The 24,833-nt window shown below is 36.4% G+C and overlaps 1 protein-coding gene and 1 non-coding gene across 2 annotated transcripts in view; both read right to left on the reverse strand.

Moving 5' to 3' along the window:
• The window catches only part of LOC135684429 (dynein axonemal heavy chain 2), a 63,997-nt gene that overhangs the window by 20,593 nt on the left and 18,571 nt on the right, over positions 1 to 24,833 (reverse strand). The window contains exons 25-62 of the mRNA XM_065199991.2: positions 24,331 to 24,537; positions 23,894 to 24,046; positions 23,252 to 23,392; positions 21,653 to 21,806; positions 20,749 to 20,855; positions 20,080 to 20,159; positions 19,727 to 19,820; positions 18,940 to 19,026; positions 18,289 to 18,369; positions 17,835 to 17,892; positions 17,227 to 17,387; positions 16,198 to 16,254; positions 15,475 to 15,573; positions 15,091 to 15,216; positions 14,431 to 14,541; positions 13,813 to 14,001; positions 13,359 to 13,462; positions 12,585 to 12,774; positions 12,012 to 12,192; positions 11,104 to 11,231; positions 10,615 to 10,767; positions 9,799 to 9,924; positions 9,034 to 9,134; positions 8,119 to 8,236; positions 7,579 to 7,696; positions 6,936 to 7,072; positions 6,407 to 6,547; positions 5,854 to 6,012; positions 4,935 to 5,087; positions 4,521 to 4,609; positions 3,811 to 4,012; positions 3,293 to 3,350; positions 2,594 to 2,760; positions 2,049 to 2,153; positions 1,339 to 1,434; positions 990 to 1,082; positions 578 to 663; positions 211 to 341 (exon numbers count right to left, since the gene is read on the reverse strand). Coding sequence (XP_065056063.2) covers positions 211 to 341; positions 578 to 663; positions 990 to 1,082; positions 1,339 to 1,434; positions 2,049 to 2,153; positions 2,594 to 2,760; positions 3,293 to 3,350; positions 3,811 to 4,012; positions 4,521 to 4,609; positions 4,935 to 5,087; positions 5,854 to 6,012; positions 6,407 to 6,547; positions 6,936 to 7,072; positions 7,579 to 7,696; positions 8,119 to 8,236; positions 9,034 to 9,134; positions 9,799 to 9,924; positions 10,615 to 10,767; positions 11,104 to 11,231; positions 12,012 to 12,192; positions 12,585 to 12,774; positions 13,359 to 13,462; positions 13,813 to 14,001; positions 14,431 to 14,541; positions 15,091 to 15,216; positions 15,475 to 15,573; positions 16,198 to 16,254; positions 17,227 to 17,387; positions 17,835 to 17,892; positions 18,289 to 18,369; positions 18,940 to 19,026; positions 19,727 to 19,820; positions 20,080 to 20,159; positions 20,749 to 20,855; positions 21,653 to 21,806; positions 23,252 to 23,392; positions 23,894 to 24,046; positions 24,331 to 24,537 — 4,741 coding nt within the window. The remainder of the gene's footprint in view (positions 1 to 210; positions 342 to 577; positions 664 to 989; positions 1,083 to 1,338; positions 1,435 to 2,048; positions 2,154 to 2,593; positions 2,761 to 3,292; positions 3,351 to 3,810; positions 4,013 to 4,520; positions 4,610 to 4,934; positions 5,088 to 5,853; positions 6,013 to 6,406; positions 6,548 to 6,935; positions 7,073 to 7,578; positions 7,697 to 8,118; positions 8,237 to 9,033; positions 9,135 to 9,798; positions 9,925 to 10,614; positions 10,768 to 11,103; positions 11,232 to 12,011; positions 12,193 to 12,584; positions 12,775 to 13,358; positions 13,463 to 13,812; positions 14,002 to 14,430; positions 14,542 to 15,090; positions 15,217 to 15,474; positions 15,574 to 16,197; positions 16,255 to 17,226; positions 17,388 to 17,834; positions 17,893 to 18,288; positions 18,370 to 18,939; positions 19,027 to 19,726; positions 19,821 to 20,079; positions 20,160 to 20,748; positions 20,856 to 21,652; positions 21,807 to 23,251; positions 23,393 to 23,893; positions 24,047 to 24,330; positions 24,538 to 24,833) is intronic.
• Positions 22,008 to 22,079, reverse strand: Trnae-uuc (transfer RNA glutamic acid (anticodon UUC)). Its single transcript has one exon. It is a non-coding gene; the product is annotated as a tRNA-Glu (tRNA).

Consider the following 24,833-nt stretch of genomic DNA (forward strand, 5'->3'; position numbering starts at 1 on the left):
AGAAGGTAAAATACAAGCAACGGTTTGACAATTTATTGCAAAAAGTGTAAATAAAGAAGAGGAACATTCTAAGAACTTGCAACAAAAAACTTGAGACTTCAATTTTCACAAGGTCAAACTTTCAACTAAGCACATGATAGTAATTTCCCAGACACTGTTATAAAAAACACATTCCTCTGAGAGATCTTTAGATTTTAAAAATTAACTCACCAAAAATTGGAGGGACTTTATTGGGGCAAAGATTGTGGTAAGAAAAATCGAGCATTGTGCCCAGTTTGTCACTGAGAAAGCCAACAAACAATTCTTTGTCATTTTCGTCAATAAGTCGATCAGCAAAAACTCTGAAAATTTAAAAATAATAATTTTGATTGTATCCTTACATTTGAGACACAGATTTACATTTGAGGTATATTTGTAGAAGGATAGGTGACACAGATGATCTTTACGTGTTCAATGTTTTATCCTGAGGCGTTCTGCTATTATGCTGTTATTGTGAACTTCTAAATTCCATTAAACAAATGATCTATCGGCTAAATCACATTCACTTTACAACCAAAACTTTAACTTTGTTAATCACCTGAAACACTCGTGCACCCAAAGCCGGGCAATGCCACTTTTGGTATCGTGGTAATCCTTATTAGCACGCAGGAGACCTTGGAAAACCTACAAGAAAATTTCCAGTCGAATTAATCATGCATGTAATCCGTGTACTTAACACAAAGTACTGCCAACAATTAACGTCAAAATAAGTCCAATAAAACGCGTATCACTATTCTTGGCTTGATCAAGCATAGTTTTAATCGGCTCATGTTGAGCTTTAAATGAATATCTGTAGCTGATTTAGCTGAAATAAACAAATAGTTTTGAACGATTTGAATCTTATATCCAGCGAAAAGTGGGGAGGCACGGTCCTCCCTGTGGTGCGGGCCCTTCATATATGAACGTAGAAGGGCAAGGATATATGCATTAGTAAAGATCAATCTAAATACCTTTGAAATATCTCGCAAGTTGAAGAGATAGTGAATCTTGGTAGGAGTGGGCAGCATCTTTTGAACGATTGAGTTGTAAATGTCAATGGTAGCCTAGAGAAAATAATCATAAATCAAAGAAAGGTAAAAACCATTTGATATCAGGACCTTACAACGGAAAGTTAAAAAAGGATGGCTACATAACAGGCTGTCTTGCAATGTGCTGTTCAAGTTAAAATATACCCATATGGATAGAAAGGCTCTCAGCTACGGTTAATTTGTATTGCAAAAACAACGAGAGTGATAAAACAACTGAAAACCAAGTTAAGAAGAGCGACGAAACAATTGAAAACGGAGCACAAATAAGTACCTGTGTGATGACGTCACCGGTGGCTTTAACTTCCTCTTCAAAATCCTGAAGTTTCTGGTTGATCATGGTACCAAAGATTCGTTTGATCTGACTCTCCTAATTTTTAAAAAAATGCTTATTATTGCTTGTAAATCCCCATAATGCATCCAAATATATGAAGCAAGGAATTGAGATCAATGACGTGTATTTTACAGGATGCTAACATGACATAAGTATTGACTAAGACAATGAACTTTGACAACTTATGACAAAGATGGTAATAATAAGGGTTATAATGAAAACAAAGAAATTGAAATTAATATCAACCCTGAGTAGAGAGCTAACATTCACTTTTGTAATAAAGTTTCGATCGAATTGATTTTCTCAATAATCTAATTTCTTTTGATTACATGCGATCTGGGAAAACAATGAAAAACCTATCAGCCCCCCTCTCTCTTGAATAAGCACCCTCCACAAGATTATAAAATATAATAAGGTACACATTCGAGGTTATAGCGTAATAAGATCTGTTTTTAAATGGAAAATAAACAACATTAGTCGGCATCAAATCTTTAAAGGTTTTCTTTAGGAAACTACTAATACCGTATTTCGTATAGAAATCAAAATTAGAAAAACCAGTAGAATGCAAACAGTCCTGCCTAAACACGGATCTGATAAATCTTAAATTTTTTTGGACTTAAGCCACCACAATATCAGTATTAGCGACATACCTGTGGGAATGTCATGTTTATCATATTGAAGCGGCTCTGCAACCTTTTTGAAATTACTGATCGTCCCCCACCAGGCGGACCCATGGCAGCAACAACAAACATATCCTGCAAAAAAACATGCCAATAAAATTATTACAAGTTGATGTCCAAGGTGATTAAACACAATCTCAGATTCGCTGCACCAATCAGCACTATGAGTTCTGACTATTGAAATCAGTCAATATTATATTCCATATCCTATTATTTCATCTTTTGGGGTTCAAAAGTATCTACTTTGGATTGATGTTTGATAGATCTATACTAAGATAGACACTTTTTAAAGTGTGTGGATTGGAAAAGCATAAATCGACTAATTATAACAAGGTTGATTTGAAATGACACGTGTCAAGGTTATGTGGCCAGACAACGACAAAAATATAGAAATTGCCATAAACACAAACATGAGCGAAATAAGACAATACACAATGGGGATAAATTTTCTAGAAACTTGTGAAGAGAATAGTTCAGCCAATATGAAAAGATTGAATGAATAATATTGTACAAACCTTTACGTATTTGATTGTTTGTTTTTGTCTGTCGTACCAGAAGCCATAATCTAGCCATTGACGTAAGAGTTCAAGCGGAGGCTGGGAGCCAAACAAATCTTTTGAAGGCATGTTAAGATCATCCATGAACGCAATTAGCTGTTTTCCACCAATGGGAACATAGACCCCTTTTAGAGCAAATGCAATAGGTTTATGTTAAGGTTTCTGCTAAATTTTACATGGAGAGTACAAAATCCGTTCATCCTATGAGTTGTACCCTGATCTAAGATTAAAGCACATACCTTCACAACGCAATATTTTGTGTGTAAATGCCAGGGGAGGGGGAGGGGGGTTAGGCTTTTACCCTGATCTAAGCTTAAACCACATACCTTCACAACGCAATATTTTGTGTGTAAATGCCAGGGGAGGGGGAGGGGGGTTAGGCTTTTACCCTGATCTAAGCTTAAACCACATACCTTCACAACGCAATATTTTGTGTGTAAATGCCAGGGGAGGGGGAGGGGGGCCAGGCTTGCCAGAATACTGTCGTGAATCATCAAGCAAAGTAGAAAATAGTGAAACATCGTTGTTAATAGGAAATTTACGTCTATTTACAAAACAATATGTTTATCGATGCATTATATTATTTATCTCTAAATTATTTAACTAAATAATTATAGCTGAAAGAATTGGCCTTAAAAAAATTACATCAGCATTTACCTTTGGTTCTCTTCTCTACTTTGCTTTCAATTATCTCTTGCACGTTATTCGATGTTGTCTGAAATGGGTAAAGAGTGAGAATCTTTAACGTGACGAAATAGATGCAGATTTTCATCAGAAAGACCAGCAACACTCTCAACATATTGAAAGTTATTGAAAATTATTGAATACTTCGAGAGTTTCTGAAAGCACACTCAAATGAATACCTGAAATATTTTTTATACTCGGTCACTTGGCCATAGCCTTCTCCAGCTCCTTTTAGACATTTTATTGAAAGTTTGAACTGTTTGATTATGCTAATGTACCATACATGAACGAGAGGCATGTGGTATCTATCGAATGAGACACTTCGAAACTAAACATTTTGCAAAGAAAAACATTGAAGTAAAATCCTTATCAGATAAACTGATATACTTAAACTTGTACAAAATTTGTTAATTAACAAATTAAAGAGATAATTTAATACATAACAATGAAATTAAGGATATTATGTATTTTAAAGTCGATGATTTTCTTACCTGAGCTGACATGTTGATGGTAAGTATGTTGAAAATCTTTGGATCAAGTTTTTCAAGAGCACTTTGTGCCACTGAGGTCTTCCCTGTACCAACCGGACCAGTCAACAATACAGGTCGGTTTGCTTTGACCAATGTTGACACCAAAAAGTCGTATCTCAGTGTATCAACAGTCGGGACGACAATTTTGTAGAATGGAACATTGCTAGAGTATCGAAAAAACATTTTTATTACAACCAGTCAAGATTGAATGTAAAAATGCACATTTTCTTTTTCATTTCTAGCGTTGAAATAAGTCTTTATAAGAAAATGCAGCTGTATAGCTAGCGAAGCCTACAAATACAATGTAAGAACCAAAGAAATTGAAAAAGTTCTTGAAAGGGAATTACTCAAAACAATTACTTCGTCATAATCACTTTTGAAACTAGAAAGTAAAGATACATCGAGCCTGGCATTTTTAAAGGATATAAGAAAATATTCAAATGAAAGAATTTTGAAGTGATGTATTCATTTGAACAAATAATGTCGAATATAAGGTTCTTCGAATTTAAGTTTTTCAATGGCTTTGAATTGCTAAACAGGTTACAGAAGCTAAACATTCTTATCGCTGTGCCAATATCAAATAAATCAAGAAAAACACACCACATCGCACATCTTCAATACAAAATAAGACTGCAAAGGATGGATAAAGATGTTATAAGTGTTTAATTTACCTTGAATAGCGCCAGCCAGCACGTAATTTATCTTCCCAAAGTGCCCATGATTTCTGTTTGGTATCTACGTAATATTCATAAACTGTGTCCTAGGAAATGAGAAAAGAATGAAATTGCATTACCCGTGCAGATAAACAAAGACTGTAGTGGAGATTGCATAAATAATGGGACGTTCATTTGGTGAGAATCAAGTTGCACATTGAAGTAATTTTCTGCTCTAATGTGGATGAGAAAATGCGAAAAGCAGAGAGGGTCTGTTAAAAGGAAGATTGATTCACCAAAAGACATTAACTCGTTTTTATGACCATTTCATACCGTTAAACATGTAATCAATCTAACAATTTTCCCAGGAAGCCCTGCAGTTGAGGCGAAGTTTTTATGTCTCAAAAATCCGCAGAATTTTTTCTACTCTACCTTTGCAGGAAACTGGCCTTCCAGTTCTCGCAAGAAGTTGTCCATTTTCTTTCGACTCTCTTCATCAACAGAAGCGCAAACAGACCAGATGAGAGAGAATATAAACCATAATTCCATCATTCGATTGTAGTTATCAGGATCATTCTTGGAAACCTGGAAAAAGGAGCATCGGAATGTTAATAAAATATTCAATAGCTGAGTGTTGCCATTTCCTTCAAAAAGAGAATTAGCCTGTGTCTTGAAAGCCTCAAGAATAGGTAATGACGTAACTATTCATTTTGGAGGCTTTAATGAGTAATGATCTACAAAAAGAAGTAAAGATCTACAAAAAGAAGTAAAGATCTACAAAAAGAAGAAATGATCCACAAAAAAATCAATAATCATAACGGTTTATCCAATATTCTAATCTTGAAAAAGAGAAAAATCCAAAAATATATGAGATAAGGATTAAAAACCAGAGCATTTTGAAATTTTTGCAAGCAAGCATTCTGCTATTTGTGCACTGCTGTAGAACATTTAAGGATATCGTTTATAAAAACGCTAGACTAGATTGCCTACACATTCTGTCATGAAGAATTACAATGAGTTATATTATCAATAAAATGATGTCCTGACTTTATTATACGTTATATTTTGCACCATGTCCTGGAATATCTTCATAAGTTTGGTTCATATGGTGCTTAAAGTTCTAGTTATAGACTTTGACACTACGACCAAGATTTTCCAAAGTTTAGAGGCAAAGTTCCTGGAACGATGTCATAAATCAGGCAAGTAGCTACATTTGCTGACAAAAAGAAAATTTTATATAGAGAAGCTGCCACAAGTTTCAATTGTGATCGTAAGCTAGGAAGATTCAATAGAATCCAACGGGTTTAGTAATGTCGCTACTGTTGGCAACTAGTTACTATAAAATACTAACCCCGTTCTCTTCAGTTGCAAGTGAATCAAAAAGCATACATAGTGACGACACGGCGTTCAGCTCTGACGTCGTTACCAGCTCGCTGCAATTATGCCTTTTGAACGTGAGCACCTTCTCCACATACTTTTCAAACAGCTTCTGCAGAATTTCTGCTGCATCCTATATGAAATAAAAAGTAGATAACATTTCTCTAAACCCTTTAATATTACATCAATTGTTTATAGATAAAGGCACGGAAAAAAGTAAAGTATTTGTTATTCTGAAGATGAGCTTAGATGAAAAACACTTAGAATCAGTATTCTCTATTACTATTTTGTACTGCATCTTGTTTTTCAGTGACAGCGTAGCGTTAATTTTAAAAGCATAGGACCGATAGATTACTTTAAAGCTAGCTTGAGCCGTTAAATCTGTCTTCAATCCTTAATAAGTTGTTACTCGACTTTTGACCAAAAGTTCCATACCAATATAAAAAAGTAGCAAATGACAGTCACTCTTGACTTCGATTCACGAGATTGCATTTAATCAAGTTATTACAATACATGATTCACAAAACCTTATCATTTCTCTTTGCGATCCATGACGCCACATACGGTTGCCATCCTATGTCCGTGTAATCGGTGTACACCATACCACAACGGCTGACTGTAGCAGGGGATGCGACTGATAAATCCTCTACTTCAAACAGCAGGGAAACCTATAAAATTCAGGTGATCATTGTTTAGCACCAGGTTATGCGAAACATGAACACTTTACTATCAAAATTTACACATTTTCAATCTGCGGCACACGTCATTACTGTATTAGGTCAAGTAAAGGTGACCAAACAATCACGAAGACCGGACATTGCTGTAGCAGGACGCTACACAAACTTTTGCAATTTTTGAGAATAGAACAAGACGTTGCGTTAAATAGGAAATTATCAGACTGGTTACTACCGTCTCGTATGTTTTCCGAACCTTGAAATAACAGCCCCCTTTCATAAGCACCTCCTCCAATAGACGCCCACCCAAACTTTGAGAAATATTATATTAGCGCCCGGGCGCTAATTAGCGGAAATACGATACTGAAGAAAGACGACGTACCTGATCCGGCATAGATATACGTTCTCCGTTGATCAAGGTCAAGATCTTATTGTCATCCATAACAGAATTCATTGACTCGATCCACAACGTGTCGACTGGGCCATCAAATACAATCCATTTTTCATCAGGTTTTTCATCTTGAAAAAATGAAAAATATCAGTTTAGTTTCGAATTGGTCACAATCAAGGCTGGTTATATCATGGCGGTTTCATAACACTCCTCTGTAGACAAATTCAAATCTAGAGGGTCGACTGAAAAACAAAAATAAAATTGGACATAAAGAGAAAGGTAACGCTAAGTAAAAATAACCAGGAAAATAAACAAGAAAAACAGGATTTTATGTCTGATCATATTTAGTGGATTACATACCTTGTCTATCATATTTGAAAAGACTTACGCAAAGGTGGGATAGATAATCGCATAAATCGAGAGGCTCGGAGTTGCAACTTAGAACCGTCCTGTTCTATACACTCTAAATCGTCTTGTTTAATATACTCTAAAGCCTCCTTTTGTTTACACCAAAAGTCATATTCTTGAAACTAAAACTGTACACCTCTGCCTATCCGGAATCGTACACTAAATAACAGACCGGTAAAACAGTATTTTTCAGTATGAAAAGACGTATTCATGAAAAATAGTTTACCAGAGCAAGTCTGCCTCATGACACTGGAAAGGACACCATCCGTCCACTCGTTGGTATTAAGATCAAATTCACCGTACAGCTCACCGAGAGACAAGGCTTTAGGATTAATCGGGTATTCCTGGAGAGACGATGAGGAGATTAAAGGAGAAATTTGTTAAAGATTGAGATCGAATCAAACCCTATAGATAAACTGGTACTCAGATGTATCTCAATTTGACTTAACAGAATATGATATTTTATTTAGCATTATACAATGATTTATAGAAAAGTTCAATAAAATAAAGCAAAGAAATAGATACAAAAATACCAAACTATTGGCCAATTTCAATTTTGAAAAGGTTTAAAAGTTAATCGTTTTTGAAAAGTGAAATGTCAAGTTACAATCTGTAGAACAAATTAATCTGAAGAAGAAATAGCCTCTGGATACACAGTCGCCAAACAAGTAAATATATATAGCAAAATAAATTACAAATGCAGTGTGAGCGAAGAAAATAAAACAGCTAAGAATTAAGATTTCTGTTTATTAAAAGTGAAACTTACCTTAACAGAATTGTAGCCAGGCTGGCCTTCCTTCTTCATTTGCGACAATGCTGACTGTAAAATCTTCCAAACAGTACTCTTTCCTGATCCAGTCTGTCCAACAATCATCGTAGAATGTCTAGGAAACGAAGTAGTTAAAAAAATTGAAGTTAGCACGGAGAAGCAGAAAGGTAGCATATTAAAGCTCCCCAGAGCCTAAACGCCGGTTATTGACGAAATTTAAGCAGAAATTAATATCCAGAAGCGGATCGAAAGTAACGCGAGCGGAAGACTGGCGCGTTTGATTGGTTCCTTGTTTTTGACCAATCAGCAACAGCTAGCCTCTCACCTAGTTGAAGATTCCAAGCGAGAAAATGAACTTGTTTTGTCTACACAAGTTGGGATCTTTGCACGGGATCAAAACACATTACACTTGAAATTATCTCCATTGATATGCCAGCGAAGCCAGAAAATTCATAGGCTATAAAAAACCATCGTATTCCAAGTATTTTCCTTAGTTAAAAAGAATTTGGACAGAGTTTAAAAAGAAGTTCTTGGGGACCAAAAATGGCACGATTGCTATATTGACTATGTGAATAAATGGAACCTGGTATGGCCTGCCCATGGGAAAAAACCATATGAGGTTGAAGAAGCAACCTTTTTACAAAAGTTGTTGCAGGGAGATTACGTATAGAGAAGATTGTATACTCATTTTGCACAGAATAATTCACTTTTGCAAAATCCTTATGCTGTACACGTTAATTTTCTTAGTAAAACCATTACAAAGAGCGAGATTCTACATCATAGAAAGCTTCTTTAATTGAAATGCTTTTAGTGTATGGTAATAAAAGTTAAGTTTTCACTAAAATGTGTACAGGCAAAACACAGTTTGGTGTTGAAAGTGCTTTTGAGAAGATATTAAGTGTATTTAAATACCTTGAATTCTTAGTTTCATATGTCTGAATAACTTTGAGGACTGTTGTTGGGTGACACTGCAGGTTTGCTTCCTTTAGCTCTTGCTCGATGCACTGCCTTAGCTTTGTAAAAGAAACAAACGGAATTTTCAATTACAAAATATGTTATTAAACCAACTTAAAGGCACTTTGTCACGATGCATTTCGCTGGCCATTAAAATTTTCCATTGGTTGGACTACACAATAGACCTATTGTTATGTATCCAATCGGTAACGTAGGCTAATTCTCTATGTTTTCTCGATCGTGAACGCGCCGCTGAGCCTATTGTTAACTCTGAAGGGTTGATGACGGGACATAGTGCCATTAACCTGAATTTCAGTGTAATGATCTGGGAACAATCGATGATGCTACATTGATACACTCCCTTTAATTTAAGCTAGGCAAAGCGTTTGAAGCTTACACAGTAGGCAGTACTGTCTAGACTCAATTACCTTCCGGTTAACAAAATATCACAAGATTAAGATAGCCATAGCCCATAGGCCAGTTTTGATTACTGCAAATCTAAAGCAAAAGGCATGTGTCTATCATTTGATAACAGAGGGTCCTTTAGAAAAAGCAGAAAATTTTAGGAAAAGTTGGCCTATCCATGTGCTCGTGACATTGGAAATTACTTTAGGCACACAATTTAAGTCTTATCTGTTTTTTCAACCTTTTTTCCTTGAAACGAAAGAAATATTATTATTCTAACCTCAATGGTTGTTTCCAAGGTTGTTTTATGGTACTTACCTTTCCATAGTCAATTACAGGAGTCTCGGTACCAGGGAAAAGATCTTGTATGATCGCCATGAAGAGCGGCGAATCCTGTGACGTCAGTTTGGCAATGTTCATGTCTTTCATAGCAAGAAGAAGAATCTAAAGAGCAAATGAGCCACGCTTTTTTACTGTGTGATGTCAAAGAATAAAGCATTGTGTGCGTAGCTTTGTTAGCATGTATGATTTAAATTTGGAACAAATTGAAATTCTCTCCAATTACCAAGGAATACTGTGAATTTCTTAAAGTTCAAATAAATACACAAAACTAAGCGGTTCTGTGAAGCACTGTCTCTTTCTTCAGATAGATGGTAACGGACAACGAAAGCCTGGGATATTGATACGATTATGCTATCTGATAGCCTACTAACAAAATACGAGCGACCAAACTATGTCCATATGAGACACATCGATAACGCTATGGTCAGATCGTTAGTTTCCTTCAATGTATATCGTTTTATAATATCAGAAAATTGAGCCAGCTATCTAATTCAATTGTACTCCTACGACGCTCAGTATTTGAAAAAGAAAGTTAAAGCTGAAAAGTGAACATGGAGCCAGAGATATGCAGTCAAAGTTTTGGAATACTTCACACATTTTGTTTTGCAACAAGAATGAATTTATAGGTTGAATTGTCGTTTTGCAGGAGCTTTCTCAACACGGTATACAAGGAATAGTTCCACGAAGATGCTGCATTCGAGTAGTCATGCCTCTAGTAAGGCGCTGTACACTTTGCACACGGGGACACTGAAATGGTAGCTTGTATGGTAAATAAAGAGGAATTAATAATACCTCTTCATCACTCATGTTTGGATTGGCGCGCTTCTTTTTGCCAGCATAGCGAAGTACAGACGTAAGTGCACGAAGACCAAAGTCGTAGTGATCTTGTTTGGATAACTGTTGCACAGCCAGGGAATACAAAGTGTGGACCTTCTTGGCTAGTACCTGGAGGACAACGAACAATTTCAATACAAGGAAGGGTAGCGAAAGTGCTGGAATTAAGGGCAAAGACGATAAAAAACGGGCTGAAAGAAATTGGAGCGGAGAAAAGTGAAAAACGAATAAAGAAAGGATTTTGTTTTCAGTTGAAAGCGTGTACTTAGACTGTAGGGGGGGGGGTGTTAGATATGTAATATGGTAGAACATATAATATGATAATAAAATAACAGATAATGATAAAGAAGAAAGCCAAAGGGCAAAGCAAATAAGAGATTAGACTCTTGGGAATAATTGAGAGCATGTTATTAGAAATATAACAAATTAATTGAGAATTGCTGACACCTTTGTGTTGTTGAAACCCTCCGCGAAAAGAATGATTTCTGCTATCAAAGCTGAATCTGGCACAACCATTGAGATCGGTCTGAACATGCTTTTCAAGTTGTCAGGAAGTTCTGTTCTGCCAGCGTATCCTTGGAAGAGAAAAAAAGCAGTCCCATCATGCTAGGTTACCATACGTTAATAGTTCATCAATTTCAAAAACTGCTGGCATGATACTCAATCAACTGATTGAGGAAAAAAGTCATTACTAACATTTTGTAGATATTAAGAATCTGAGAATTGCCTAGGCCAAAACATTCCAAGTTTACAGCGTGTAGCATATTGGATGTTACTACGGTAAATTTTTGCAGACTTTTAAGTATTTTGACGTCTCATTTCTTCACGCGAATAGATTGCAACTGTGTGAATATAATGTGAATATAATCTGACTCATAGGTTTTGAAAAAGCAAATATCCGAGGAAATAGAATATAAAAGCATGTAACTATGCATAAAATTAACATAATACCGCAAGAGCGTTAGATGAAAACAAAGTGGCTAAAATATGTTAGAGGAAAGAGAAAAAGTTTACTGGACATATCCTACCTTATGGAACTCACATGTTTATGTATTCTGTTAGATGAGTGCTTATTGTATTGAGGTAAAAGTTCGGTTTTTTATGAGTTAGTCGGTATACAAGAGGTGCGTTATATGTGCATTAAAGGGGGGAGATGTGGGTAGAGGAGAAGGATAGCAGAAAGGGCGGGAAGGTTGAGAGAAGAGGAAATAAATGGGGGAGAAGATACATTAGCAAAGACAGGGTAATAGAAATGGATCGGGGCAGACAGACAGATGCAAGAGAGATGGGTGGGGGCGAAGAGCAACAGGAAGGGTGAAGGGGAAGGACGAAGCTAGATCAAAGGAGAATCTTACCAGGGTTCATTGTGATGAAAATTCCACATGACCATACAAGATTGATTTCCCGGCCCTCGAATACAAATCTTTTGGAACCAACTGTCAGAGCGGTAAGAATTGAGAGAATCTGCTGGGCGACCACAGACAATACTTCAATGTTGATTCGATTGAACTCGTCGAAGCAGCCCCAGGCACCAGTCTAGCAAAAGGGGTTAATGTTCATATGAAACATGGACCAACCTTAGCCGATTCCGAATCATCAAACAGCAATGCATTGTGCAAAAGCAAAAATTTAAATAAACAATTAAGGAATTCTTTTAGATAGATTCTATACAGGAGATAAGGAATAATTTCCTGTCAATCGTAATCTAAGAAATTGTAAACAAGCCTATATCTTAATTCATCTTTATTGCAGAAAGAATTGCTTGTTTGATAGCCATTAAATTTTATCTAAATGGCTAAACAACCACTACTATAAAATTCATCGTAGCAGAAAGAAACTGTCCTTGTAGCTACCTAAACGGACTTTACAAGGCTTAAAAATCAAAAGCGCTAATTGGCTTTAAGCAAGTTTAGATCAGAAACACCTACCTGTGCCAGTCCACTAAACATTCGACCCATTGACTTATAATCAAGGCCTTCGGAGCAATTGACAACGATGACGTAGTTTCCCAATGCTTTTCCGAGATCTTTGGTCGTTTCTGTTTTCCCAGTCCCTGCGGGGCCTTTCGGGCTTCCTCCGCGGTGTAAATGAAGAGCCGTAGTCAGCGTCATGTAACATCTGCAGTTGAAAATGAAAGGATAAGTGTTTTAAATAGTAAAGAAGGACGGTATATCCATATAGGCTGACAGACCAGGCATAGCAGGAGATAAAATGTTTTTTATAGAGTGAAAACAAGAGGAAGTCGAGTTGAAAAAATTAAAACGTCAATAAACGTCATGGAACTTTCATGACCGATTTGCTATAATGAATATCAGATATAGTTTGCTTTCTAAGGTATCGGATGCATTCACATGAATAAAATTGAGTCATGTCAAAAGACCAATGTGGCTCATGAAAGATTAGAGAACCCTTTTTTGGTCTTACACACCACAGTCTTTTTACAGTGTACAGCTCTGCCTAAACGACATCGAGTCTTTTTTGAAAAACCGGTAAACAGCCTTTTTATATACTACGCGTTTTTTGACTTCAAAGAAACTATTTGACACAACGGAGAAACTGAATTCAGTTCAATTGAACTGAGCCAAATAACTATTGTGAATTGAACTGAATGCTTAAAAATACAAAGCAATTCAACAGGTCATGTAAGGATAATTATTTCCACTACAGATTTACACTCTAAAATGATAATATCAAATACTTACCTGTCAGTTAGCGGTGTGATAACCAAACGTCCTGAATTTCCAAGGTACTCATATCCATATTGAAACTGCGTGTTGGTTTGCCTGACAACACAATCGTCTACATCCTGTTAAGAGAGAGTCAAAATTAAGCAGATTGCAACGAAAATAACTAACAAATGTAAAAAAAACATTAACAAAAATTGTTCGATATTCCTGGGCAGTTTCAGAATAAAAACATGATATAAGGATGCGATGAAAGAATAATACACGAACTACCAAAAATTGTTTAACATGTGACTTTCCGTAGTTTTCAAGTTGGACTTTAAATTGTTTTTGAAGAACAATGTATAGATAATTAAAAGTATTCAAGTTCTGCAGCATAAGGGGTAAACAGGGACATCCGAGGTTATGAAAATTAGGGGGTTATGAAAGTCAGGGGGTTTTGAAAGTCAGAGGATTATGTAAGTATGCTTACTTTGTCCCAGTAGAGTCGCAGCTGGCTGAGCCATTCAAAGGCTGTCACATCTGTGCAGCCTGATTTTAGAAGCTTGTCCACAACGTCTCTTTCATGGACCTGAATCGTCACCAGGGCAACATACTTCAGTCTTTGGAGCTTCGATAGATTGCCACGGATTGTCTCAGACATCTTGCTCAGCATTGAAACCTTATTGAGAGAGAGACCAGCAACGTGTTATAAGTGATTGGCAAAAGCTTTTCGGTCCCTTGCAGACTTTGGACTTGAAAATACCAACCCTTCTTAGGTCATATAAAATCATAGCAATTTAAACTGCAATGGAGTCCAGGAATTGCCTGGGTAATGGCAATTTTAGAGGAAAAGAAATACAATGAACTCAGGATTGCGAAACATTAAGTAATCACCACCTAAGATGATCCAAGTTAACTGTTATAAGCTAGATTGGCAAGATTTTTCATTACTCTGGAAAATATTGGGGATTCGGCACCAATGACGATTAACTCTAAAAGGTAGTTACACCCCTAGGACAGATAACGAAAACAAGGAGCTCTAGTATTAAGCTCACAAAAGAAACCAAAGTAAGAAAAGAAAAACTGAAAAAAATTGCCAGATAAGTACCTGCTTCTTGCGTAGTGTTTTCAAAGGTTTTTTGTCCTGTTTGTCTTTTGTCGAAGACAGTGCTTTAGTACAATCAGATGTCCACTGAATTTGGTCTGAGGTTATCAGTAGCTAAACAAACAACATAACACGATGAAAAACAGATAAATCAAACGAACCAATTGAAAAAGTGTGCCTGTCTTAAATGACCTTCTCTAATAACCATCCAAAAGTGTAAAAACTCAAGTAGCATTTTGCAATAGGACTTTCTTACTCAATGACAGATTCACTTTGAATCAGATTTATTTTTAACACAAAAGAAATCATATATCGTAGAATACATCGTAGAAGCCATCGAGTTTTAAACCAAGCTCCCCAATAACAAAGTTCCCCTGACTTTCTTATATACATAGGTAGCATATCTAATATCTGATGTGGCATTCCTGAAAACAGGGACTCAGACTTCTTTTTGCTAACGACCTAACCAAGAGAAGGCAAACTATGATTCAATCATCGCTAAGGTAACTGGAAACTTGGGCCTTTTTATTCACAAACTCAAGACGATGGCTTGTCGCATACAACGAATTACTGTTTGTGATACAACTTTGCTTATTAAAAACACTTAATATACAAAAGTAATTTCAGCAGTGAGAAATAAATACGTTTCAACACGCAACGTACCTGCCCTGCCCAGTCCTTCAGCCATTTTTCTCTTTTCGTTCCAGCCTTTTTCAAAGCGAGTCTACATTCTTTTAATAAAACTTGCAAAGTCCAGCGCATTCCTCTTTCAACGTCACAAAGCCATGCCTAAAAGATGTCAGTTAAAGATGTATAACGCAAAATGCAATTCATATTAAGATTAAATGTTTTGGATCATACGAATCCTATGCACACCATACATGATAAGGTGACTAAGTTTAATAGGCAAATTTTTCCTTGGCTGTGTTCTAAAAGACTAAAAGAAAATGAGATGGATATGCTTAGGCTAGACTACACTGTAAGCTTTTCTTTAGCATTCAAGTTCCAATAGAAATGGAAAGAGTTAATGTTGTCAGACAATTTTACCTCAACAGGGCCTTCAAGAAGCACTGAATGATTGAACTCTACAAATTCTCCATCAGCTGAGTACATTCCAAGGGCTTCAGTTTTTTGTGTGATGCCCATCTGCAAAAGCAAGACAGCTAACTCAAAAACGTGACAGAGATAAAAGATATCTTTTGAAGTAAGACTATCCCTGGAAAAAGTTCCTTGAAGGCAATGTTACTTGAGCACACTTTTGAAAAAATTACGATTTCGCTCAAGGAAAGGCTTGCAAAGCTATTATAACTATGTAGAAACAGTAATTAGATAAAATCGAATCACTAAAGTTATCATGAAGCAAATTGCTTAAAGAGAGAGGGGGTAGAAAGAAAGTAATGTTTAGCGATTTGCAAATATCTAGAATAGCTTGCCAAACTTTTGTAGGTATTGAGGTAAGAACTATTCTCATCGAATTACTGAGGATCCAAAGGTAACTGTTGGTATTTAAAGTTATTAAAAGCATTGGGTTGGGCCTACTTGTTGGTATTGACAGTTTTACCAGAAGCTATAAGCCCAGGTTGGCAATTACGGACAGATGGTAAAGTCAATAGAAACCTCTTCCCCGGGTTCATCTAAATGTATACTATAATCGGATGCTGAAGGTGTTCTGTTATTTGAAAACTTTGAAAAGCGATGCAGACGATTCCAAAGCAATAAGGCAAACTTATAAAGTAAAATATGTTTCCTATTTTGTACTAGATTACCTACCTTGGCTATCTTTAAGGACTTGATGTTATCAAAGCATTTCTTCAAGTGTGGTTGCACCTAAAAAGTGAGAGTGTACCGGTCACATATGTGTATTTCATATTTTAAAAAATGCTACAAATGTTGTTTTGAATATACATTAAACCTTTAATTTCAACTCAACAAAGTTTTCTCCGAAGAGCTGTTCAAGACCGAAATTCCCCCTTTTCTCAAATCCTTGCTTTCATTTGGTAAAATATGCGATTGCCAAAATTATTAAGTAAATATATGGGTTTCTAATTCTGATTAGACATAGGGTTAGCAACACTTTGAAAGCAGAGCATAACAGTTGAAGAACAGGTTTGAAGCTCTGAATTTGAACCCTTGTTGAAGAAGTTTGGAACAAAGTAAAATGAATCTGGCTCTTTAACAATATTGTTATATAAACAATGTTCAATATAAAGACTACCGTATAAGCATTATAAATATTAACGTCTATAGAAAACGTCTTTAGTTCAAAACAGCGATGTTGCGGAGAAACCAAAGAAGCAAGAAAACACACCAACGCTCTATTTAATCAAACATATACACAAAACCTACTCATCTTTTTACATTGTTGAAAACGCGTTTATTGTAACAAGCAATTTCGGTTCACGGCTTTCACTATGATAGTTATCATTATGTTGGCAATTGATATGCATTGGATGTGTGAATAAAAGGATATGGTAGGTCCCATCCGTTAAAATATTTAACAATGCTAGATGTATTAAATGTTTCTGTAACAAAAAAGGGACATAAAAATTTTGTGAAATAAGGAGAAAACAGTTTTAGTGTATCGAGGAAAAAGTTGATAGCATCTTCACACCAACAAGGCATCCTGGTGCCAATTTAGCAATCTGATAACAATGCGACAGAAAACCCCTTGATAACAATACGACAGAAAATGACGAGTTTGATAGCCTACGCACACCACAAATTCGGTATCAGCCAGCACAGTCAACGAAGGGAATACTAATGGTTTACATATATTTCAATGCACAGAATAATACTTACTGCCTGGGGATTCTTGGACTGGCCTAAGATCTCAAGAAGGTCATCGTTAGAGAGGAAGTAGAACCTCGGAAATATTTGACGCTTCGTTTCCAAGTACATATCCAGTGACTTTTGTATCTCTTCAAGCTTTATGTTCATGTCACTAAGTGTTTCCAGCATACCTTTCAAGGAACACGTGGAGAAAACCTTATCATTGACACTTAATGGAGATTAAAGTAATGCAATACAAAATCGGGAATATGCACTATTCAAAGCAATTGTGTAGTCCATATTTTATTTGTTTTGTTACATATATGTTGCATATATTTCTTTTTACAAAATGTTCTATTACTATCATCATAATTTCTATTCATAAACCTAACTCTCTCAGATTTTTCATATCTGAATTATAAATTTTGGCTACAAAAAAGAGGACTTCAGCGATGCATTTTACAAGCTAAAGCTTTAACAGGCAAAAAATAAGAACCACCACACTTGCCCGCAAAAAATGATGATCACCAGAATGTACCTTTTCTCCTGAGAACTCGACCAAAGTTATGTTAACTTATCATTGCAAAGGAATCATGCACTAGCGACTCAAACAGTCAAGAATGCCTAGAAATACCCACCAGGATAATGAGTTCCTCTCAGTGCGTTCCTGTCTTTGTTTAGACGCCCCATTATAACCTTGCAAAAAGAAAAGGTGGCTTCAGCTTAATACTATAAACAGAAAGTTAAACATAGGTTTGAAGGAAACTAACGTCAGAATAAAATCAAAAAACTAAAAGAGTGACATTAAAGGGTTTTTAGGAAATCAGGTTGGCAATTATATCATATGTCCAATCAATACTGCTAAAAACTGTTTGATTATTGAAGTATTTCGGTTAAGGAAAATGATAATGAGACAGTAAATGTTAGAGCTGAACATGGACGGAAGTTTATAATTTTTAAAAAAATATTCAAAGGTATGAAGTCCGGTTGTGTCCATAAAAAACAGAGCAAATTGATAGCAACAACTTCATTTAAAAAAGTATTTACAAGCAATAGTATAATCAATGAAAATTAATTTATAAAAAGACCAACCTTCCAATTCGCATTGACACCATCAAATTCAGCTGACTCTCGAGGCAGCTGCTTTCTTATATCTTCGCCGAGGAAAATATTCTGTTTTTTAAATAAGACATGTTTACTAACATGGAAAACTGACTTTCTCAAAGTTCATTGGGTATACTCAAGAATAATTACAAATTAAGAAGGAAGAGGAACAATACTTTTATCCCAATTTTCCTGAATTTGCCAATAGACTTGGGCCTAAAAAGTATTGCGTCTAAAGAGACAGAATTTTGTCCTTATTCAAATAAACTGCTTTACGTTCGCAGAAAAATTGCGTTAAGTGAAAAAAGGACATAAACAAACTGAAATAGCAAAAAAGAACCTTTGGCATTCAAAACGATTAGAAAAACCATGGATACAATGTGGCATACAGGAACTGTTAACCTCATTCTGAACATGTTTGGAAAGGTACACGTAAAAACCTGATGAAACTCAAATGCAATGAAATCCAGAAGATGCAGAAACTCCTTTAATAAAATTTGAGTACTGAGTGTAATCAAAGTATTGCGAAGCGTGGTGTTGGTAATTAAATCTCTTTTACTCACTTCTTTTTTGGTACCTTTCAGAATGAAATAGTTTATGTTATATCATTCAAATAAACAAAAATAACACTGAAAATACCTCTAGATACATCCACTGACGCTGAACAGTTAGAATAACTTCGGTGACCTCAAGAATATGAGATAAAGTTCGTTCCCACTTATCAACCTTGAAGGAGATGGAAAGCTTGTTTTTGACAATTCACGGCCATTTCTATAATTATCTATAAAATTCTAAGAATATCTCTAAGTTCTTAAGATTATCTTAAAATTTTGACAACAGAATACAGGGCCTACGCCACGAATCTGAAAGTGGGGGGGGGGGGAGGCCAAGGCTAGTAAAGGTAGGGGGCCAAGGCTTTTCCCCTTTTACTGCAGCTTTAAAACTACTTGCTTCGCAAAAAGTGGGGGGGGGGGCACGGCTACTCCTGCCCCCCCCCCCCCCCGGTGGCGTGGGCCCTGGAATAAGCCAAGATTGATATTTTTGAAATCATTAGGCTAAAGAGTTTACTTTACTGAAATGCACCAGTTCTATTGAACAGCAGGACCAGTTGAGACAAAAGCTCTATTGTTTCATACTGAAAAAGCGGAATTTCTTTCATGAAATAGAAAGTTTTAAGGTCTAAAATCAGAAACAGTACGTTCGACTGTTTCGATATTGTGAGACACAGCTATATTTTGACATTTGGCGTTTGGCAAAATAGCATTTTGAGGAGATATGGCTGCAAAGGCACTCGTTCTGTTTCATGAATTCCTAAACTCGTTGAGAAGGTTTATTCAGCAGATGATGAATTCGTAACAAAAAACATCAATAGTTGAAGAAACAATAGCTTTACGTGGCTTTTAGAACCTTGCTAACAGAGACTTACCTCTTGCTCAAATGGTTTAACATATCTAGATGCTTTCATTGTCGACAGCGTGACTTGATTATCTTCAAGAGTCTGAAAGACCTCGTCAGTTACCCTAAAAAATAATAAGGCGGCAAAATACTTCAGTGAAAGGTGGCAGACCAAAGAACTGGAACAGGATACCAAGTAATTCTTGTCTGACATAAGAAAAGACTCTTTTTAGTAATATACAGTAAAAAACAAAAAATATTAATATCAATCATATATCAACCGAATATTAGTGCACCATATATTAATATGCAAAAATCGTTTATGCAACCTTGTTTTTATGCAAAAATCAATTACAATACAAAATTGATATGCCCCTGACGTACCTTAGACGAATAGGCTTGTCCTTGTAGGGGATGATTTCCAAAGAGAGACCTTCCCAGGCCTCAGCAATGCTTGAAAGAGCCTAGGCGAAACAGCAGTGCTTATGATGAGTAGAAAATGATACATTGACACAGATATAAGTAGCGCGTTGCAATTTTAACCTTGAATAAAGACGTACATCGTCTTTACTAAAGATGACCCCTTCTGTGTCAAGTTTTGTATTGTACTTCTTTACATTTATTGCTACTTTATAGTTCTTATAGTTATATTAAAAGTTTACAGAGACCCAAGCGAATCGTATAGAAGTCTCCTCACGAATTAAGAAGGAACGGGGCCATAACAAATAGTGTTCCTTCTCCAAAAAGCATAAGGAGATAAACAACTTTTTGATGAAGAACTGTTCGGTTTTGGTTCATTGACAACATGAATGATGCCAACCTTTCAGGATCCTATTGACGTGATACTGGGGGTTAGATTTGCTGGGGGGTGAACTAGGGAATTGCTAATAAAGAGTAATGTAAACCCTACCCTCTTTCTTACGGTCAAATAAAATGAGCATTAAACGGTCTATGATGAGTCACTCACTATACGATAATTCAGTTTGTTAACTGCCAAATTCTCCTATTAGCCATACACTAAGGCCTAAAATTTTCAAGAGCGAAGAAACATACCTGTTCAATAGACAACTCGTTGCTTGCAGCGGCCGATATTTCTGCTATCTGATCGTAGTATTGATCAAGACCAAGCTCTATTATCTTTTCCAACGTAAACGAGTCACCTAACAAAAAATTACACTTTCATTTTATAGCACGTACAAGTTTCAGCGAATCGGGGTATCCATTATTGGCCTCTCCTGAGAACATTTTAAAACAAAACATTGCAGAAAAAAATAAATTAAATTACTACACTTCTGGCTTTACAGTCGATTTAAATCGCATAGATAGTCTAAGAGAAGCAGAATTCAGTTCTAAAAAAAATTGAAAGTGGACTGATTTTGCCTAACCACTCCAGACTGGAAACTTTGCTTCTTGCGCGGGCAAGTTTATTTTGAAAATTTGAGACTGCGCGCCTGAAATCATGCACTCTTAGTTATTTTTATTGTTAATAATGTTAAATCCTATTGTCAAGGGATCTAGGGGATTTTGCGCGGCCAATATGCAAAAGCGCGCAGAGGTGTGCGCGGGCAATATATTGCGGGCGCGCAGCAAAGTTTCCAGTCTGGTAACCACTAAAAACCATAATATTTATCACAGATCGTCGAGGACACCCTAAGATAACTGAAAATCTCTCTAACAATCAAAAGTGACTGTTACTCTTGCCCATATCATTTCAAAGTTTGAGTGGTACCGGCAGGTTGGGCACTAAGTCACAGGAAATAGGGGCACTTTTACAAAGAGGTTACGTCTCGCTCTTGTCGAAATAAAATAAATTGATCTCAGAAAAGGGCATTATTCCAAAAGTTGGGGGTGCACGTAACTCTGGTGCACTCACGGTTCTAACGTTTCTTTTCTTCTAATAAAACATTAAAAATTCGCTTGAATGGGGATTCAATTTGAGAAAGAAAGAATCTCTTACCGTTGTGTTCAAATGCTTTTTGCACTTCAGTCTTAATTTGAGCCCAGTGCCTCTCCCTCATTGCGGGATTTTTCAAGTCTTGAATCAATGGCATTGTTCTTTTGAACTGGTCAATTCTCCCTTTTGTTATTTCACAAATTTCCCAGTTTTTCTCCTAAAAATGATGTGTTTAAAAGGTTTGAAAAATATCAAAGAAATTTTCAACTTTGTGAGAATCTGTTTGTCAAGTCCAAAGTGTGATACTAATATTTCCATTTCCTTTGAAAATAATTACAAAATGTCTAAAATGAGTGTATTTTTCAAAAAGAAGAAAAGGAAAAATACATTAATACAAGGACAATTTAAATAAAAAGCACTCCCGTGCGGGGAATCGAACCCCGGCCACGGCGGTGAAAACGCCGGATCCTAACCACTAGACCACACGGGATATACTTTTCGTGAGGCAAAAAGTTGATATGTATAAGCCGCACAAAAGTGTGTGGTTTGTAGAACTCGAAGCAAGACAAGTTTCAGTATTAAGTAGTTCTTTAATGCTTATTAATATTTTTATTAATTCACAGCATATTGTACCAATGAACAAAGTTTTCAATATACCGCTTTCACGTCAAAATTTTAATCGTTTAAGGTGGCCGGCTACAGTCACTATAAAAACTACCTCGCAGGGGCGGACACTTGATCAAATATTGGGGGGACAAGCCTATAATGTTAATAAGATGACGTCATATTTCCCATCGTTTTAGAACAAACGACCATTGTCTTCCAAAGTATGAGGGGGGGGGGTGGTCGCCCCCCCCAAGTGTCCGCCACTGCTACCTCGTGCTATTTTAAAACAATGTTCTGGGTGAACCGTTTAAGATATAAAATCGAAATTTTCTAGGTATGTATATCAAAGATTGAAAAATACAATTATTTTTCTATTTTTTGAAAAAAACTGTTATTTAGACGGGGGTAATGTCATGACAGAAATATGTTAAAACTGGTCTGCAGGATATATCTCAAGAACCACATAAGATATTATTCCCAAATAAAATGGAAAATGTTACTTTGTCAACTCTTGGTATTAAAATTCAAAAATTTCAAAGACGGGGGTTGATACCTTAAAAAGACTGTTTTTACAGATTATATTATTTCAGCAAAAGAGCAATTACAAACAGTCATGTCATAGAGCGTCAAAAAATACACATTGTGTGAAAAATTCAGCAGGTATCCCAATCTAATCAAAAGATAGGGTCTGCAGAGTAACAACAGAAGGCGACAATTAATGAATGGCTTGCAGGGCCCGCACCACTTTTCTTGCTAACTATAGGTATTAAATCCCCCTTTTAACTTTAGGTAACCCTTTTTGGACCAGCCCCCCCCCCCCTCACTTTAGAATCTGCGGCGCAGGCCCTGGCTTCCTATATCATGTTAATTTCTCATATTTTCCAACCACCCTGACAGATATTCATCGGCCCTTATTTGAAAATATTCTCAAATTGCCAAAATTTGGCAGGGTCCTTGCTAAAACCCATTTCCTATATTCGAATATCTACATTTTGGGGTAACATAAATTTTGTGGAATGCACATGCATTAAATTACGTATTTTTATAAAAGCATACCTTGATTTCCCTGATTAATTTGCTAAGCCTCTTTGACAGCAGTTGGGACGTAGTTTCCATGTCTCGGGTATCCAAATCCGAAAAGGTGGTGAACTTCCAGTTTTGCCAAAGGTCTTCCCACTCTTTGGTGATGACCCAAACCTTAAGAAGATTGAAAAATTTTTTACGTTCTCCAGTACCACTATTTCTCAAACCCACAAAAATATACTGCCCTCTATATTTCTGTATTCTTATCAAAATTTCCGGTATTTACATAAATATGCTATTGATTGAAAAGGAAAGAAAAATAAAGCTGGTAAATGACTCAATGCACAAAAACCTTTTTAGGGTTTTGAAAATTACTGTTTTACCGGTCTGTTATGAAAGGTTTCCGCTGAATAGGGAGAACTGTACGCACTTTGGTGTGCACGGTTTCAAGTTGCGACTCCATGTTTCACGCTTAATGCGATCATCAGGCAACTGAGGTTTTTTATGAATTTCTTCTATACCCTCATTTACTCTCTTGTAAAGAAACTACTGGGAATGTTTTGTTTAGTTTAGGTCGATCTCTGTGGAAGCATGTGTAAATTAAATGTAAATGCGAAATTACAGCCATAGTAATGATAGGAAAGAAAAGAACTTAGCAAGCAACGGGAGACGTACGCTTTGCAGGTTAACAACATCTTTCTCCAGACTTTGAAGTGCTTTCGATGGCTGCTGCTCGATCTTGAAGATGTTCAAACCCTGCCTAATTGTGCGCTCTTGGTTCTTCAAATCATCAATTTGCTTTATATAGTTCTCTACATTTTGCAATGCCTGAGAGAAAAAACCAGAATGAAAACATTAAGCCGAACGTTTTAAAATGAATAAAAGGATTTATAAAGACGACGAGTATGAGGAAGGCAACGAGAATGACGACTATTGGGAGGACGCAACGAGCAGGAGGATGACGGCGGGTAGGAGGACGACAAGAGAGAAAGCAACAACGATAACAACAAAGACGACCAAAGCATCGATAATGGCGACGATTGATTGGGATGGTGGTAATATTTGCGATCATGTTTTTCTAGGCAGCACTTAACAGAAACTAAAAGATTTACTTCGTTAACGGGGATTTTGGCACTGAATGCTCCTTTCAAATTCAGATCATCTTGCAAAGCTGTGACAGATTTCTTCAAATCCTCCGCCGAGTGAAGTAAGCCAGTTTTGAACTTCTCTTTGCTCTTCTTCAGCATGGCGTCACTATCGATCAGGCATTGTTGGAAGGCAACCCACTCATTGCTAAGAGCCTCAAGCATTTGTTGCACCTGTAAACAGTATGAGCAAGTTACTTTGTAATTCATAGACATAGGGAACGGGTGGAAGGGGCACAGGCTGCATACCTAGAGTCTCAACAAGGACGCTAAAAATGCGACAATACCATCCACTGCTAGCCTAGTAGATACAAGAACAATTTATCTCTTAAGACGAAAACTGGAAGAACGTTTTTGCGTTGAAAGCAAGTGGCTTGGCACTGGAATGAAGGCTTTGGTGAATGAATAAAACATTCCAGGTTTATACGACGAATATCTTCTTCGAAGTGCACAAAAATTCAGCAGGTAGT

This window comes from Rhopilema esculentum, unplaced genomic scaffold (assembly GCF_057945365.1).
Source record: "Rhopilema esculentum isolate cy_ngs unplaced genomic scaffold, ASM5794536v1 HiC_scaffold_37, whole genome shotgun sequence".
Lineage (NCBI taxonomy): Eukaryota > Metazoa > Cnidaria > Scyphozoa > Rhizostomeae > Rhizostomatidae > Rhopilema > Rhopilema esculentum.